This window comes from Cololabis saira, chromosome 23 (genome assembly GCF_033807715.1).
Source record: "Cololabis saira isolate AMF1-May2022 chromosome 23, fColSai1.1, whole genome shotgun sequence".
In the NCBI taxonomy this organism is placed as follows: domain Eukaryota; kingdom Metazoa; phylum Chordata; class Actinopteri; order Beloniformes; family Belonidae; genus Cololabis; species Cololabis saira.
In genome coordinates this window covers 30,377,776-30,396,147 of record NC_084609.1, presented here as the reverse complement: position 1 = coordinate 30,396,147, position 18,372 = coordinate 30,377,776, and the positions used below count along the sequence as shown (strand labels likewise).

Below are 18,372 nucleotides of genomic sequence, written 5' to 3'. Positions count from 1 at the left end.
TTTTGTTTTTGTTTTTTGCACAATAGTTGTCCTTATTTCTTTGATTTACTGTGACCGGAAAAAGTCGGATAAACCATTCAGAAAAAGATCGCTAACTAGTGGCCGGGGGGGGGGTACTGCACCGCGACCAAATGGAGAGACGGAGAAGTCAGAAGGGTTCAGCACGGCGTCACGGCTGCGGCGTGTGCTCTGCGTCGGTGTGACGCAGAACCATACCTCAGCCTGGCTGAGGTATGGTTCTGCGTCAAAACGACGCCGTGCCTACGGCGTGTGGTTTTTGTACACGCAGAGGACACGCCGTCACATGCGCCGTCACTGACGTGCACCTCCTGAAAATTGTAACTACGCGTCGAGGAGACGCCGACCACACGCAGACGGAGAGGGCTGTGATTGATTCGTTTGAAAGCGAAGCATTTCCGGTTTACGGTTTGAATCAGTAGTGAACTTCCAGGGCTCTTTTCTTCGTTTATGTGGGATTTTTTTTGTTTTTGTTTTTTGCACAATAGTTGTCCTTATTTCTTTGATTTACTGTGACCGGAAAAAGTCGGATAAACCATTCAGAAAAAGATCGCTAACTAGTGGCCGGGGGGGGGGTACTGCGCCGCGACCAAATGGAGAGACGGAGAAGTCAGAAGGGTTCAGCACGGCGTCACGGCTGCGGCGTGTGCTCTGCGTCGGTGTGACGCAGAACCATACCTCAGCCTGGCTGAGGTATGGTTCTGCGTCAAAACGACGCCGTGCCTACGGCGTGTGGTTTTTGTACACGCAGAGGACACGCCGTCACATGCGCCGTCACTGACGTGCACCTCCTGAAAATTGTAACTACGCGTCGAGGAGACGCCGACCACACGCAGACGGAGAGGGCTGTGATTGATTCGTTTGAAAGCGAAGCATTTCCGGTTTCGGGTTTGAAGCAGTAGTGAACTTCCAGGGCTCTTTTCTTCGTTTATGTGGGATTTTTTTTGTTTTTGTTTTTTGCACAATAGTTGTCCTTATTTCTTTGATTTACTGTGACCGGAAAAAGTCGGATAAACCATTCAGAAAAAGATCGCTAACTAGTGGCCGGGGGGGGGGTACTGCACCGCGACCAAATGGAGAGACGGAGAAGTCAGAAGGGTTCAGCACGGCGTCACGGCTGCGGCGTGTGCTCTGCGTCGGTGTGACGCAGAACCATACCTCAGCCTGGCTGAGGTATGGTTCTGCGTCAAAACGACGCCGTGCCTACGGCGTGTGGTTTTTGTACACGCAGAGGACACGCCGTCACATGCGCCGTCACTGACGTGCACCTCCTGAAAATTGTAACTACGCGTCGAGGAGACGCCGACCACACGCAGACGGAGAGGGCTGTGATTGATTCGTTTGAAAGCGAAGCATTTCCGGTTTCCGGTTTGAATCAGTAGTGAACTTCCAGGGCTCTTTTCTTCGTTTTTCTTCGCTTAATCCTGAACTCTAGGCTGAAATATGCTTCTGCGTCACACACACGCAGAGCACACGGCGCAGTCGTGATGCCGTCACGAACCGTTCAGAGTTCTCCGTCTCTCCATTTGGTCATGGTGCAGTACCCCCCGCGACCACTAGTTAGCGATCTTTTTCTGAATGGTTTATCCGACTTTTTCCGGTCACAGTAAATCAAAGAAATAGGGACAACTATTGTGCAAAAAACAAAAACAAAAAAAATCACACATAAACGAAGAAAAAAGCCCTGGAAGTTCACTACTGATTCAAACCAGAAAACCGGAAATGCTTTGCTTTCAAACGAAACCAATCACAGCCCTCTCGGTCTGCGTGTGGTCTGCGTCTCCTCGACGCGTAGTTACAATTTTCAGGAGGTGCACGTCACTGACGGCGCATGTGACGGCGTGTCCTCTGCGTGTCCAAAAACCACACGCCGTAGACACGGCGTCGTTTTGACGCAGAAGCATAATTCAGCCTTAGTTGATCTACTCTGAGATCAGAAACTCTGAGTTTTCGGTTCCAGAACAGCGGATTTGAGGTAATTTACTCAACTCTAAGTAGTTTCACCTGGAGTTAAACTTGTGCGTGAGGGAAATCAAAAGCCATCATCAGTAGAGCGCTGATACAAGGATTCACCATGGCAACCGGCGACAACAGAAGAGCGACATACTTTTTCTTTTTTTTCTTTTAAACTTTATTTATCATTTCAATTTACAAAATCCCTTTGAGGAAACATTAGTTTAAATCTGAAGATCCACATACTTCACGCCGTGTCCTTTTTCACCCGAATGGAATTAGAGATTTTAATGCGCGCATACGGCGAATTTGAACATGTTTTTCCAAAAAAGAGTAACACCGCAGCACAGAATAATATAAAATTAATTTAACAGATCTCTACATCATTCACCTGCAATCCTGTGGAACCCCTTGATGGCTTGGACAGGTTTATGTAGGCTTGCCCCCCGTCCCTTGAAATACGGAATTGTTCCGTAATTGGGAATTAAAAGTTGCGTTCCGTATTGAACCAATACAGACATATATTATGCCAGGGTTCTCCAACCCTGGTCCTGGAGAGCACATATCCAGCATGTTTTAGATGTTTCCCTGCTTCAGAACACCATGATACAAGGAGCTGTGTCAGCAACAGAACTGTCCGGACCTTGATGACAAGTTAATGACGACCATTGATTAGAATCAGCTGTGTTCATGCAGGGAGACACCTAAAACATGCTGGATAGGTGGATCCAGGACCGGAGTTGGAGACCCCTGTATTATGCTCTTATTTATTCATGTCATAATATACAGGTGGAGGTCGGAAAATGTGAACATATTGCAAAACTTCATTCGTAGTAAATTCAATTTAAGTTGAAACAAATATTATTTCCCACTACATGCAAAGTAAGATATTTCAAGCCTTTATTTGTTATTATTATTATTTGTTATTTTGATGATTATGGCTCACAGTTTATGAAAACCCCAAATAAAAAATCTCAAAAAATTAGAATATATTATGAAATCATTTAACAATTCAATCATCAAAATTATAACAAATAAAGGATTAACATATATTGCTTTGCCTGTAATGAGACTATGTAAGTATTACGTGGTCTGATAACCATCTCCCGACGAATATTTAATTCTCTGTGCATTAATTCTGCACCTTCATCAATTGTGTCTTCATCAAAAGGACATGCCGTGTTCGTGACAATGGACTTCTAATATTTATACTGACTCTGTTTTTAATGACAGACGGCAGAACTTCGCCAAAACTCGCCTGCTGACTGAATGAATGAGGAAATCAAATGTGCGTGTGGCTCTGAAAGAGGCGGAGACGCAGAGAAACTCCAGGTTTCACGATATAAACCTGGTCCCGACCAGGTTAGATTCAGAGCGTCTGTTACTACGGTAACTACCAGGTTAGATTCAGAGCGTCTGTTACTACGGTAACTGACCAGGTTAGGTTCAGAGCATCTGTTACTACGGTAACTGACCGAGAGCTTAAGTTACCTCTCTTTGTGAAACAGGCTAGAGTTACCTCTCTCTCTCTGGTTTGAGTTACCTCCCTTTGTGAAACGGAAAACTCAGAGTTTCCCTCATTTCAGGGTTAACAGACTCAGAGTTTTCACTAAACCTGCTTTGTGAAACGGACCCCAGAGGGGTATTCCAGGAAGCAGGTTCAACAAATTCCGAGTTTAAACCTGAACTCTGAGTTGACTTATCCTGAGATAGGAAAGTCGGAGTTTTCGGTTCCAGAACAGCGGATTTGAGTTAGTTCAATCAACTCTGAGTTTGTTAAGCTCGAGCTAAAAAGCCATCATCAGTAGAGCCCTGAAACAAGGATTCACCATGGCAACCAGCGACAACAAAAGACCACATACGTTTTCCTTTTTTTTTTTAAACTTTATTTAACATTTCAATTTACAAAATCCCTTTGAGGAAACATCAGTTTGCATCTGAAGATCCACATACTTCACGCCACTGGAGTTAGAAGTGTTAATACGTGCGTATGGCGAGTATGAGAGCATATTTCAGAAAAAAAACACGAAACACGAGGATAGAAATGGCGTGGGGGAAAGTTGCTGCAGTCAATGTGTAAGTTTGAATGCAGTATTCATTTAACATTTAAGTGTTTCTCAATCCTGATCCTCATGGGCCCCTGTCCTGCATGTTTTAGATGTTTCCCTGCACCAACACACCTGATTCTAATTAAAGGTCCTCATTAGCTTGTCATCAAGGTCTGCACAGCTCTGTTGATGACACACGTACTTTTATCACGGTGCGCTGAAGCAGGGTAGCATCTAAAACATGCAGGACAGGGGCCCACGAGGAACAGGATTGAGAAAGCACACTGTCTTATAGTATTACAGATGAAAGCAGTGGTGGAATGGTATTGAATGAAATTTTATTGTCATCTAGATCAGGGGCAGCCGCCACACCTCGGCTTCAGGGGAAAATGTTTTTTTTTTTTATGCATTTATGGAATTACTCTGTGTCTTTTTGTATTGATTTATGTGATGAGTCCAATGTTGCCCCAGCAGCAGAAGATATTAACGAGGCTGTTAGCCACTGATGGATTAATTATGCAAGTTCATTTTAAGGTAAGATATCAAATCACCCTACCCTCTTATTAATCTGTTTAAGGGAAATATTTGACTTTTTTTTTTTTACTCTCCCTCTCTTTCTGTCCTCTGCTCCCTCCCTCTCCTTTTTGCATTTGGACTTTAACTGTTTGAAGTTAAACTGGGATGTCCCTGTGATATTGTTGCACTGACATAGTGAATAAAATACGTTGCGTTTGTTAGATACGCTTTTTCTGCTCTCTCTGCCGCTTGCCCCATTGGCTGAATTGACGCCACTGAGGGAGGAGACGGAGAGAAACTCAGGCTTTATTGAAGTAAACCTGCTACCGAGCAGGTTAGGTTCAGAGGCTCAGTTGCCATAGTAACTGACTCAGATTTTGAGTTAACTCGCTTTCTGGAACTGAAAACTCTGGATTTCCCTCATCTCAGGCTTAACAAACTCAGGATTTTCACTAAACCCGCTTCCTGGAATACCCCTCTGGTTATTGCAGTCAGGTTTGTTGTTGGTCAGACTGATTGTCAGGGTTTTGACATTTCCCCCAGTTTGAGTTTCAGTTCTGTCCCTCCTGTTTCCATCTGCCCTGATTGTCTGCACCTGTGTCTCGTTATCCCCTGTGTATATCTAGTCCGTACTGTTTGCTCCCTCCATGTTCTCCTCTAGTTTTTGGATCCCTGTTTCTGTTCTGCCTCTTTTGATCCTGCTCAGTAGAGTTTTTGGTTCTTGTTTTGCTGAATAAATCCTGTTTTTTGCCAACTCCTGCCTCCTGCTCTCCTGCGTTTGGGTCCTCAACAACCACACCTTGACACTGACTGACTGACTGACACTGACACCCCCCACCCCCAGTACCTGTGTCCACAGCAGTCTGACCAGCACTGATCCAGCTGTACCTCCTATGTGATTCTTTGCGTGTGTTCTCTCAGATGTAAGTCGCTCTGGATAAAAGTGTCTGCTAAATCCAGAGGTGGGTAGTAATGAGTTACATTTACTCTGTTACATTTACTTGAGTAAGTTTTGGGAAATTTTGTACTTTTAGGAGTAGTTTTGAATAATTATACTTTTTACTTTTACTTGAGTAGATTTGTGAAGCAGAAACTGTTCCTCTTACTCCGCTACATTAGGCTACGTTGAGCTGTTACTTTTCTTTTATCCCTTTTATCCGCGTACGCGTCAATCTCATGACATCACTGAGTGATTCTTTGGGAAAAATGTTTGTTTTTGCATGTTTTGTTAGATTTACACAGACTCAAACACACACAGAGTTTCTATGAGTTCATGTTTGTTCTAGTTCTGCCTGGTTAAAAAAGAAAAGTACAAAGGCTTGAAATATTCTGCTACTTGTGCTTAATTTATTTCTTTATTCTGTTATTTTATTATTTAGTAAAGTAGTTGAATTTACTTACTAATTTTAATTTAAGCTTTTTTAATTTTTATTAATTTTCATTTATTTTATTATTTTATTGATTTAATTTTCCTGAAGACGATTATTTTGTACTTTTGTCTGTTTGAATGGTTGTGTTAAAAAAATAAATCAGACGTTACTCAACAGTTACTCAGTACTTGAGTAGTTTTTTTTCAGCAAGTACTTTTTTACTTTTACTCAAGTAATTATTTGGATGACTACTTTTTACTTCTACTTGAGTCATATATTCTGAAGGAACAGTACCTTTACTTGAGTACAATTTTTGGCTACTCTACCAGCTCTGGCTAAATGACAGTAATAGCAGCAGTAGTAGTAGTAGTAGTAATAGTAGTAGCACTAGTAGTAGTAGCAGTAGTAGTAGTAGTAATAGTAGTAATAGTACGTCTTCATCAAAGTCATTGTCCATTCTTGACCTCCTGGTCTGAACGATCAGTCTGTCTGAGCCGACGTCCTCCCTAATCGGCTAAGGAGCTACTTTCCAGCACAGGAGCTTAGTAATTACATAGCTTTATGGAGGCCTCCTGGGGAGCACGCACACACACACACACACACACACACACACACACACACACACACACCTACACACACCAGACGACAGCTGTAATCACACCAGAGACTTAAATGGTGGTATTTTGAGGGAGCGTATCATTGAGTTGTTGAAGCGTAATTACAGAAAACATGCTGTTATTGAGATGGAGCTCTGACAGAACCAGAATCACACAGGAGAACATTTGGGTGGTCTGGTCAGTTCGGTTAGCTACCAGTATGTTCATCAATCCAACAAGAACAAATTGCATGAAAACTGCAGTAAAGACTGTCACAAATAATTTCCCATCATGAAGTCATGCCCGGAGGTCACCAGAGTTGCTTCACAACTAAAAGGTTCCTGGTTCAATTCCCAGCAGCTGTCTACCCTCCCCTGTGGTCACAAGCTTCTGGGAGTGACTGAAAGAACAAGATTGCAGATACAAGCCCTGGAATGATTTTCCTCTGCAGAATGTCCGGGCTTTCCCTTAGAGCAGGGGTCGGCAACCCAAAATGTTGAAAGAGCCGTATTGGACCAAAAACACAAAAAACAAATATGTCTGGAGCCGCAAAACATGAAAAGTCTTGTATAAGCCTTAGAATGAAGGCAACACGTGCTGCATGCAGGATATTAGTTATAAGTGGGGGAAAAAAAACATTTTCATTACGCACTTTGAGAAAAAAGTCGCAATGTCGAGATTAATGTTGAAGTACAATCTTGAGAAAAAAGTTGAAATGTCAAGAAAAAAGTCAAAATTTCGAGAAAAAAATGGAAATGTCGAGGTTAAAAAGGAAAGGAAAAAGAAAGAGAAAAAGAAAAAAATAAGAAAAAAAGGGAAAAAAAAGAAGAAAAAATGAGGAAATAAAGGAAAAACAAGAGAAAAAAGAGAAAAAAAGGAAAAAAGAAGAAAAAAAAGGAAAAAAGAAGAAAAAAAGGAAAAAAAAGGTCAAACATTTTTGAAAAAGCTCCAGGGAGCCACTAGTTACATAAACCCAACCAAGAGGGTGGATCTGGGCGGCGACAACAGGCCAGCACGCAGCTCCCGAAGCTGCGGCCTGCAAACATGTACAAAAGAGAAAAAAGAGGGGCCAGCACAAGAAACTACAGGAGCGATCGGCAAAAATGATGGCTATGAGATACTTATAATAAATAAAAATGGAAATGGAGAAGAGAGGAAGGGAAGAGGAGAGGAGAAGACGGGTGAGAGGCACCGCCCAGTGGATCATGTCGGTGCCCCCCTGCAGCATAAGCCTATAGCAGCATATCTACCACAAAGCTATATTTGAGTTTACACTACCTAGAGATTTACCAACACCAGCTAGAGGTTTACTAAACACTTACTATAGACTAACTACATAGACTAACTATAAATGAGTGAGATCCCCTCATCCACCGCAAGCAAGATTGATGGAAAAGCCAACTCATTCATCCGGAAGTGGTTTGGGCTGCCACGGTGCCTCTCCGAAACAGGTCTCTTTGGGAAGAACACCCTGCAGCTGCCACTGCAGTCCATCAGACTGGGCTACATGCAAGAAAAGACCAGGTTGGTTCTCGAGCTGAGAGAGTCCACTGACCAGCTGGTGAGGAACGCAAACGCCAAGGTTCCTACTGGCCGAAAGTGGAATGCTCAGGCTGAGGTCGACCAAGCGGTTGGTAGGCTGCAACACCAAGAGATCGTGGGCAGAGTTCAGGCAGGAAGAGCAGGGCTAGGATGGGGAGAGGTGCCATGCTTCTGGTCCAAGGCCAACCGCAAGGAGAGGAAGGAGATGGTGGTGGCAGAGGTGACGAGGATGGAGGAAGAGCGCTACAAGATCAAGGCCGTGTCGCAAGGCCGACAAGGAAGCTGGACAACCTGGGAGGGAATCACCAACCGGAATATCAGCTGGTCAGACTTGTGGAAGATTCCACAGGCAAGGCTCAGCTTCCTGATTCGCTCAACCTACGACACGCTTCCCTGTCCCCGTAACCTTCACCAGTGGTTTGGGAATGAAGAATGCTGCTCACTCTGTAATGCTCCCAACGCAAGCCTCCAGCACATACTCTCAGGCTGTAAGATCGCGCTCTCTCAGGGGCGCTACAGATGGCGCCACGACCAGGTCCTAAGAAAGCTAGCTGAGGTGCTGGAGGGGCGCCGACAGGGCAACAAAGAGGCACCACCAGCAGAGAACCATATAAACTTTGTCACGGAAGGTGGGGGACGAAGATACGCCACGCCAAGAAAAACAACAAGACCCTTTTCCCCCGACCAAGAGTGGGACATGAGGGTCAATCTTGACAGGCAGCTTCGGTTCCCCACTGAGATAACCACCACATCTCTCCGTCCTGACATCGTTGTGTGGTCCACCAAGGCAAGATCGGTGCACCTCATTGAGCTGACGGTACCACTGGAGGAGGGGATTGAGGCGGCCTTTGAACGCAAGAAGGCCAAGTACTCAGAGCTAGCTGCTGAGTGCTGGGAGGCAGGCTGGAAGACCACCATCTACCCAGTGGAGATCGGATGCCGAGGCTTTGTGGGGCTGTCAACCACACGCCTCTTGAGGGGTGCAGGAGTGACCAGGAGGAAGCTAAAGAAGGCGATGAAAGAGCTGGCGGAGGAGGCTGAAAAGGGAAGCTTTTGGCTCTGGCTGAGGAGGAAGGACAAGAGCTGGGAAAAGGTCCACTAACACCAACAACAGCCGCAGGGGGGAACACCTATGAGCTGCAGGGGGTGGCAGGGAGACGTCCCTGTCACTGCCCCGCCACCAGGAGACGTTCCAGGATTAAAGGGGCGAAATGTTGATGAAAGGTGGTTCCTGGCTTATGACCCTGCAGCTGACCCATGGGCACCGGAGGAGGTGCGACAGGCAGCAATACCTAGCAGGAAATTCCATCTACCTGTACAGTTAACTGGCTTTACTAAACAGAAAGGTTTTAAGTTTAGTTCTAAAGGTGGAGGTGGTGTCAGCTTCCTTAACCCAAATTGGAAGTTGGTTCCATAGTAATGGTGCCTGATAGCAGAACGCCCGCCCTCCAAATCTACATTTGGATACTCTAGGAACTACGAGTAAACCTGCACTCCGAGAACGGAGAGCTCTGACAGGAACATAAGGCACTATCAGGTCTTGCAAATAATGCGGAGCTAAGCCGTTTTGGGCTTTATACGCAAGTAATAAAATTTTAAATTGGATTCTGAATTTTACAGGTGGAGCGATGCTAACACTGGAGAGATGTGGTCTCTCCTGTTGATTCCTGTCAGCACTCGTGCTGCTGCATTTTGGATCAGCTGGAGCTGAACTTCAACATACCTTGAGTCATTTCCCGTCTCCTCACCTTCATGAAGTTGAGGACAAATCATCAGACAAATCGATCGCTCACATTTTAAAGACATCTGAGCGATGACATGTCGCATTTTTGCCAGGAAAGTATGTGAAGAATCAGAGTAGATTTTAATCCAGTCAAATCAGACCTGTACGTGAGACCCTGATGGTTTTTACAGAGCGTTGGGTCTTTCTTCGCTTGTTAGCCTATAATCTTATCCTTCCATGCATTATACATCACATTTGTTCATTCTTTACACACAATATTAATTTAATATGCTGTTATTTATTTGCAAATGTTTGTTTTCTTAATAATGATGTGAATACTGAACGTACTCTATTAAAAAATTAATGATGCAGAAATGACAGAAAAGTGGCCGGACTCATAAACATAGTTAAGGTAGGAACAACGAGATGAGAACAATCAGGTACGATCAATCAGGTATTAGATTAGATTAGAGTATTTATTTATTGTACCCTTGGGTAAATTTGGTTTACAGTGAGTGCTTCCTCATACAATTCAAAACCATACGCTCAACAACACAGGACAAGATAAAGTGATGACAGTGCTTTGGCTAAAACAACAAAAAGGACGGCCCCAACATACTGTAAGAAGCAAGATAAGTTAAAACATCAGTAGATAAAAAACACTAAAATATTCAAACCAAGCCAAAGGATAAAAAATGTGCCTTTTCATAAAAAAAAAGATAAAGGAAACAATACAAAACATAAATACAAGGTTATGTTGCAGTTCCCTCACTTGTTAATAGCACTGATGGCTGCTGGTACAAAGCTGTTTTTGTAACGTTTGGTTTTGCAAGCAGGAACCATGAACCTCCGACCTGATGGAGCAGCTGAAACTCACCTTTAGGAGGGTGGGAGTTGTCTTTTAAAATAGAGCCAACTATCCTCTGTAAAGCCTGAGTTATGGTTCTGCGTCAAATCGACGCCGTGCACACGCCGTCGCCGTGACGCCGTCGTGAACCCTTCGGACTTCTCTGTCACTCCATTTCTCCACGGTGCAGTACCCCCCGTGACCGCTAATTCGCGATCTTTTCCTGAATGGTTTATCCGACTTTTTCCGGTCACAGTGAATGAGATAAGGACAACTATTGTGCAAAAAAATCACATATACACGAAGAAAAGAGCGCTGAAAGTTCACGACTGCTTCAAACCGGAAACCGGAAATGCGTTGCTACCAAGCAAACCAATCACAGCCCGGCACGGCGTCGTTTTGACACAGAACCATAACTCAAGCTTAAGTGATTAGTATATATGGATGAAGCTGAGACTCACCAATCAGCTTGCGCGACCATTTCACGATTTGGTTTAAACAATTTTATGGTATATAGTTATAGGTATGATCAATCAGGTAAGATCAATCAGGTGGGATCAATCAGGTAGAAACAACCAGGCGGGATCAATCAGGTAAGATCAATCAGATGGGATCAGATGGGATCAATCAGGTAGAAACAACCAGGCGGGATCAATCAGGTAAGATCAATCAGGTGGGATCAATCAGGTGGAAACAACCAGATGGGATCAACCAGATCGTCTACCTGGGATCCCATCTGGTTGTTTCCACCTGATTGGTCCCATCTATGGGACCAATCAGGTGGGATCAACTAGGTGGGATTAATCAGTTGGGAATAATCAGATGGGATCAATTTGGTGGGATCAATCAGGCTGGATCAATCATGTTAAAAGAAGCAGGTGAGACCAGTCAGGTGGGAACAACCGGGTGGGATCAATTAGGTAGAAACAAACAGGTGGCATCAACCAGCTGGGATCAATCTGGTGGAACAATCAGGTGTGGAATAATCAGGTTGGATCAATTTGGTGGGATCAATTAGGTTGGATCAATCATGTGAGATTAATCAGGTGGGAACAACTAGATGGGACCAATCAGGCTAAGACAACCAGGTGGTATCAATCAGGTAGGATCAATCTGGTGGGATCAATCAGGTGAGATCAACTAGGTGGGATCAATCAGGTGGGATTATTATTATTATTATTATTATTATTATTATTATTATTATTATTATTATTATGTATAGTATATCTTATTATTAGTATAGGTATCGGATGGGTGAATGGATGAATGAATGGGATGCCTGGGTCTGGGGCCCTCCGTTGTCGGGCTCGCGCGGGTATCGCCCTGTTGGGGGGTTCCCTCTCTCCGGGCCCGTCTCCGGTCCCCCCCGCTGCCTCCGCGGCGGGGCGCCCCTCTGGTTTTGGAGGGCCACTTTCGTGGGGGTGGGTGCACCTGCCCGCGTCGGCAGCCGGGGCGGCTCTGTCTCTCCGGGCAGGCTGGCCCCCTGCCGGGTGGGGGTCGTTGGCCTGGAGGGTGAGGGCCTCCTGGCCACGTGTCCGGCCCGGACCGGGTGGCCAGGGATTGCCTGGGTCGCGGTCCGCTGCCGCGGGATCTCTGGCTGCTTTTTCCCGCGCCGTGAGGGCCCCGCCCGCAGGCCCCCTCGGCCGCCGCCGGTGGGGGGGGAGGGGGCCTCGCAGGCGGTGGGTTGCATCCCTCCTACTTCTCCCCTCTGTGGGGTTGCTGGTGGCCTGGGTTCCGGGGTCTTCCTTGTCGGCCTCTGGTCTCGCGGGTGGCGGGGTTGCTCCCCCCCTCCCCCACTATAGACTTCAGGTGGAGCTTTGTTTGGTTTATTACACACACACACACACACACACACACACACACACACACACACACACACACACACACACACACACACACACACACACACACACACACACACATATAGCCACTCAGTCACATACATATACACACACATACACAGCCACACAAACATATACATACACACACACACACATAGCCACAAAGACATGTACACACACACGCACGCACACACATATACACACACACACACACGCATGATCATATACATACACGCATACACACACATAGACATACACACTGGCTTGTTCACCTGCATGCTTGTTCTGTAGTTTTTGGGGTTAGGTAGTGGTAGCGGTAGCTTAGCTCAGACTGCGATCAGATCTCAAGATTTGGGTCGATTGCTGTTCGTGCTTTGGTCGGCTCCGTGCCGGTTTCGTGTTTTGTTTGTGGTTTTTTGTTGAAGATTTCCAGTGCTTGACGTGTGTCTCCGTGTGTTCCTGCTTCCTGGATTGGCAGTGGATGTCGTCACCCCCCCACCCCCCAAAAAAAAAATCACTGGGTTTGTATGTGTATATTTATGTATGTGTATGCATATGTATGCGTATATATATTAAATATAGTAATAATGCACATATATATGCCTTTGGTTTCTACCGTCATGGTATCAATCATTAATATGTGTGCAGACAAGGTAAAAAAAATAAAAACAGGTGGGAACAACAAAAAGGTGGGAACAAAGTAAAGTCTGAATCCTAATCTTAAACATAAAGAAAGACGTCTACATCCTGAACACTAACTGGAAGCTCGTTCCACCAGAACTGGGAGCCTGGCACCTGAAGAATTGTAGTTCCTCTACAGACCACTAGGGTCCAGATCCAGACCTGCAGTTCCTCTACTGACCACTAGGGTCCAGATCCAGACCTGTAGTTCCTCTACTGACCACTAGGGTCCAGATCCAGACCTGTAGTTCCTCTACTGACCACTAGGGTCCAGATCCAGACCTGCAGTTCCTCTACTGACCACTAGGGTCCAGATCCAGACCTGTAGTTCCTCTACTGACCACTAGGGTCCAGATCCAGACCTGTAGTTCCTCTACAGACCACTAGGTTCCAGATCCAGACCTGCAGTTCCTCTACCGACCACTAGGGACTGGATCCAGCTGTGAGTTCATCTCCATTGACTGCCACAATAAAATTGTCTAATTTTACAGCAGAAATACACATATTTACAGTCTGCAAGAAAAAAACATTTTGGTCTAAAATGTTTGATATTATGTCCATGACAGCTCTGAAGGAGGCAAATGTTTCTTGTACCACATCGGGGAAATTTAATAAAGCAATTCAAATAATTTAATATAGGGTATAGTCTATTGATTAACAGTAGGCTCAACCAAGGTCTCAGTATAGGAATTGCAGGTCTGTATATATATATATGTATGTGTATATATACATATATATATATATATATGTATATGTAATTGTATTTTATATATCATTGTATTATATACTATGTGACAATATAAGAGGGGGCTGACCTTGATAAGCTTTGCTTCCTTCAGCTCCTTCTCGAACTTACACTTAATCGTAATGTGCTATTTTTTTTACATTATTACGGTATATATACCGTTTGTTTTATGCTTGTGCATGTTTGAGACAAATAAAAATCAAATCAAACCAAAAAATGTCTATTCATTGTCGCTTGATGGTAATAATGATGATAATGATGATGATGATGATGATGATGATGACATTTACTTTTATTGATCCCAAAACTAGGAAATTAGAGGTTGCAGGAGTAAGTATTGAGGCGAACAATGACTCAAATTACGGTAACAAACAAAATAAAATAGCAACATATAGAAAACAAGGCATTATACTATTTGACATGATCAGGTACATAAAGTTAACTTACATACAGGTTTTTGGATATGAAACCAGAAGAGGGACTTGATGACTTTTTTTTTTCATTTATTTATTTATTTTATTGACAGATATATACAGAAAAGGAACAAAACTTAATGATAAAATGCAGTTACAAATTAAGGACAGTGAATTATATATCAAAATAAAATAGAAGGCTTGAGGTTTAAGGAGGAAAAATAAATAAAAACAAAAGATCAGGAAATATCATATTTTTCACATAGGCTTCTGGTTTTAACTGCTTTGGGGTTTATTTCTGTTTAAGACTGAATACGATATTAATATAGCTCTGAGAACAATTATATTTGGACGTTGGTTAGATTTAGTACAGTGAATATGATTTTTAGCAATAATTAAGAGAAGGTTGATTAAATATACTTTGTCTGGGCTTGTCATATCATTTTTTGATACACCAAATAGTACATGTTGAATGCTCAACTTAAAGGAAGAATCAACTTTAGCATTTATACAATTATTAAGGTCAATCCAGAGAACATGAGTAAATGTGCAATTCCAGAATAAGTGAGATATTGTTTCATCCACATTACCACAAAAAGAACAGAGTGTGTCAATGTTTATCTTATATTTAATAAGAGTGGTATTGACTGGATAGCATCTATGAAGTATTTTAAAAGTAACCTCTCTTACTTTGTTTGTAATAATACATTTTCTTGACAAGACCCATGTGTTTTTCCAATCTATCTCATTATATAAGTTATTCCAATAGAAAACTGCTGCAATATCTCTCTGTATAATATATCTAATGCAATGATTCGTAGCTTTATCACTTAGTAAAGGACAAATATTACCAACATATGTGTGATCAGGATTCAACCTTGGAATATTACAATTTCTACCTTTAGGAGCAAAACACAGTAACCTTTTAGCACCGTCTGGTATTGCATCAAACACAATTGAAGAGGGACTTGAAGAAGCTCTCTTCAGAAAACCTAAGTGACGTCACAGATTATTCTGCCTGTTTTATAGAGGGTATGCATTGACGTCACTTCCCCACTGGACCAGCCCCCTTACTCTCACTGAGTTGCAAAACATCAGCAAAAACGGCTGCAGCTAGTGGAGAAGACGGGATAACAGCTGATTATGGGCTTAAATTAAAGGCAGTTGGACTTGACAGTGACCCGTACAGTTACCCCAAGAACCAGTGGTCCATGGACATTAATATTTGGTACAGTTACCAAGAACCAGTGGTCCATGGACATTAATATTTGGTACAGTTACCAAGAACCAGTGGTCCATGGACATTAATATTTGGTACAGTTACCAAGAACCAGTGGTCCATGGACATTAATATTTGGTACAGTTACCAAGAACCAGTGGTCCATGGACATTAATATTTGGTACAGTTACCAAGAACCAGTGGTCCATGGACATTAATATTTAGTACAGTTACCAAGAACCAGTGGTCCATGGACATTAATATTTGGTACAGTTACCAAGAACCAGTGGTCCATGGACATTAATATTTGGTCACGAATCCAGTTTCCTGATATTTATATGTACTTAATTTCTACGCCGGGGAAATACACGAAGCAAAGCTCGAAGGCTTACAAAAGTCTTGACGCTTGGTCCAACTTCAAGACAGGATTTGTTGGTGAAATTAAAGTGATGAGGACACTGAACTTTATGATTTGACCATTTAACGTTAGCTACCCAAAAATCCAACATTACCTGATACAAAAAGGGAACCACAAATCCACGTTTCGGTGCCTGGAATCCAGTTGTTTCTGTGAATTGCAGTGATCCATTTGTCTCTCTTAAGCTTATGTTTAGTCAGTCTGTAAAATGATAACTCCGATTTCTTGCTAAATCTATGAGTACAGTCGATCGCACAACAGCTCTTTCTCATTTTAGATGTTTTCCAGTTGCTCAAACTGAAAGTTTACGCTGCCACTCAGTCGGTGTGTCCGAAATGCCATACTAAACATTATATACTCAAAAAGTATACTTAGGTTCGGCACACTTTTTGAGTAAATATCAGTAGTATACATTAATTGGGACGTACTACTCAGTGCCACACGGCACTTCCTGCATTTGGGAGGGGGAGTTGTTACATTTATGCACAAAAACTTAAGCAATACAGTATACAATATAAAATTATATATATGTATAAATGAATAAAATAAAAATATCTATAAAATGAATTTAGCTTAATCAAGCAAGACAGAAAAAAGGTATCTATAATATGACAATGTGTGTTCGCTCTTTTGGTTTGACATAAGTTTAAGGGATTCTATATATAAATTAAAATCTCAAGGAAAGCATTGAAATTTGGGAGTGATTTTGAGAATTTTGCTTTGTGTATATGAAATTTACCTATTGTAATGTAACTGTAGGCCCAGTCCCAATCCCCCCCTAGTCCTACTTTTCAGTCCTACCCCTAAATTTTGCGCGTTCCTGTGAGGGTAGTGGTGTCCCAATTCCTCTTTGCCTCTAGGGCTAGTGGGCATAACGAGGGCTAGTGTGTATAAATCTAACCCTTCACAGCGAGGGATTTCAGATACTGACTCGCCGACCGAGGGCCAGAAAAATTTCCCAGAATGCTTTACGTCATCATTTGCAGACTGAATCAAACAAAAAAATATGGCGGACATTTCAAATTTTTAGTGAATAAAATCTATTTTTTGAGTTAGTTTCTGCATAACAATGTGTTTTGATTACATTTCTAGCGAGAAATATATATTTTACTTTCATAATATTCACTCAGTGAATGTACACAATCACTTGCTTGCCCGTTGTTGCGAAGATCTCGCCAGAATAAAGGCTGATTTATGGTTCCGCGTTAAATCGATGCAGAACCTACGGCGTAGGCTCTGCATCGATTTAACGCGGAAACATAAATCAGCTCCCGAGCCCTCAGGCTGTTCTCATCCTGAAAACATCGGAGCAAATTTCTTAACAGGCGTTATTTGGATAAACTGAGCCCAGGTTGGGGATCTTAACGGTTACTTTTACGCCTGAAAAAATATGAAAACGTAATAAAGTGGCATATTAACAGCGCTACAGCGGAAATTAAAACAGCTTTTAGCTGTCGGCTTCCTGATATGGTGTGACGTATGTGCAAACGTAACTACGCAGTCGCTTACGTACCCGAACGTAAACCACGCAGTGACGTAGCAAGCAAAATTTAGGGGTGGTGCTGAAAAGTACAGGTAGTGGGAGTATTGGGACAGGCCCCTGGGAAGATTACAAGTGCCCTAAAATCTGTGGCTTCTTTTTTTAGGGCTAGTGGTAGTGAGGGAGGGCTAGTGGTAGAAAGTAGGGGGTGTATTGGGATTGGGCCTTAGGATGGACAGGATTTGGAGAATTTTGCCTTATGAATGTGAAACTGAGCAATAAGAATCATTAAGTTGACCAATTGTTGAATTTTGTCATTTTGTATTTTAAAATTGTAAATTGGACTTTTAATTTGTTTGAGATTGCAAATTTATAGGGAAGGAGCCACGCTGTTTTCCATTGAATGTCAGAAAAATGGGAGTTCCAAACAAATTTCCCTCTTGGGGTTATTTTCCTTTAACTGTAGAAGTAGTTTCTTATGTGTTTATTAGTGCACTTTTTACTTCTAATCAGTGGTTATTCTTTCTGGCACTTCATTGTAGTGACGTTTCGTGCTCTGATTGGCTCGCCATAGCGGGCCGTCGTCGTGTGCGCGCGGGCGGGGAGGCGGGGGCGCGCCTCCCTCCGTGTGCGGAGCGGAGCTGGAGCTCGACATGGCGGCGGATCCGCGGCCGGACTGGTTCTCCTGCCTGCCCCCCTGCTGGAGTTACGGCGTGACCCGGGACGGACGCACCTTCTTTATCAAGTAACTATGAGCCGGAGGGGGGTCGGCGGACCCGCGGACGCTGCTGTCGTTAGTGTGTGTGTGTGCTCACCTCTCTCCCCCCCGTCTGTCTCATTAAACCCACAGTGAAGAAGCCAAGAGCACGACCTGGCTGCACCCCCTGGCCGGAGAGGCGGTGGTCACGGGCCACAGGAAGACCCCAGGTAACCCGGGCCCCGGGGGACGCAGAGCCGCGGGA

At 43.5% G+C, this 18,372-nt stretch overlaps 1 protein-coding gene across 1 annotated transcript in view; it reads left to right on the top strand.

Annotated features, from left to right (window-relative positions):
• Positions 1 to 18,023: 18,023 nt before the first annotated feature.
• The window catches only part of LOC133424289 (pleckstrin homology domain-containing family A member 5-like), a 141,410-nt gene continuing 141,061 nt past the window's right edge, over positions 18,024 to 18,372 (top strand). Inside the window, exons 1-2 of the mRNA XM_061714791.1 lie at positions 18,024 to 18,155; positions 18,261 to 18,337. Of these exons, the coding sequence (XP_061570775.1) occupies positions 18,064 to 18,155; positions 18,261 to 18,337 (169 nt within the window). The 5' untranslated portion in view covers positions 18,024 to 18,063. The remainder of the gene's footprint in view (positions 18,156 to 18,260; positions 18,338 to 18,372) is intronic.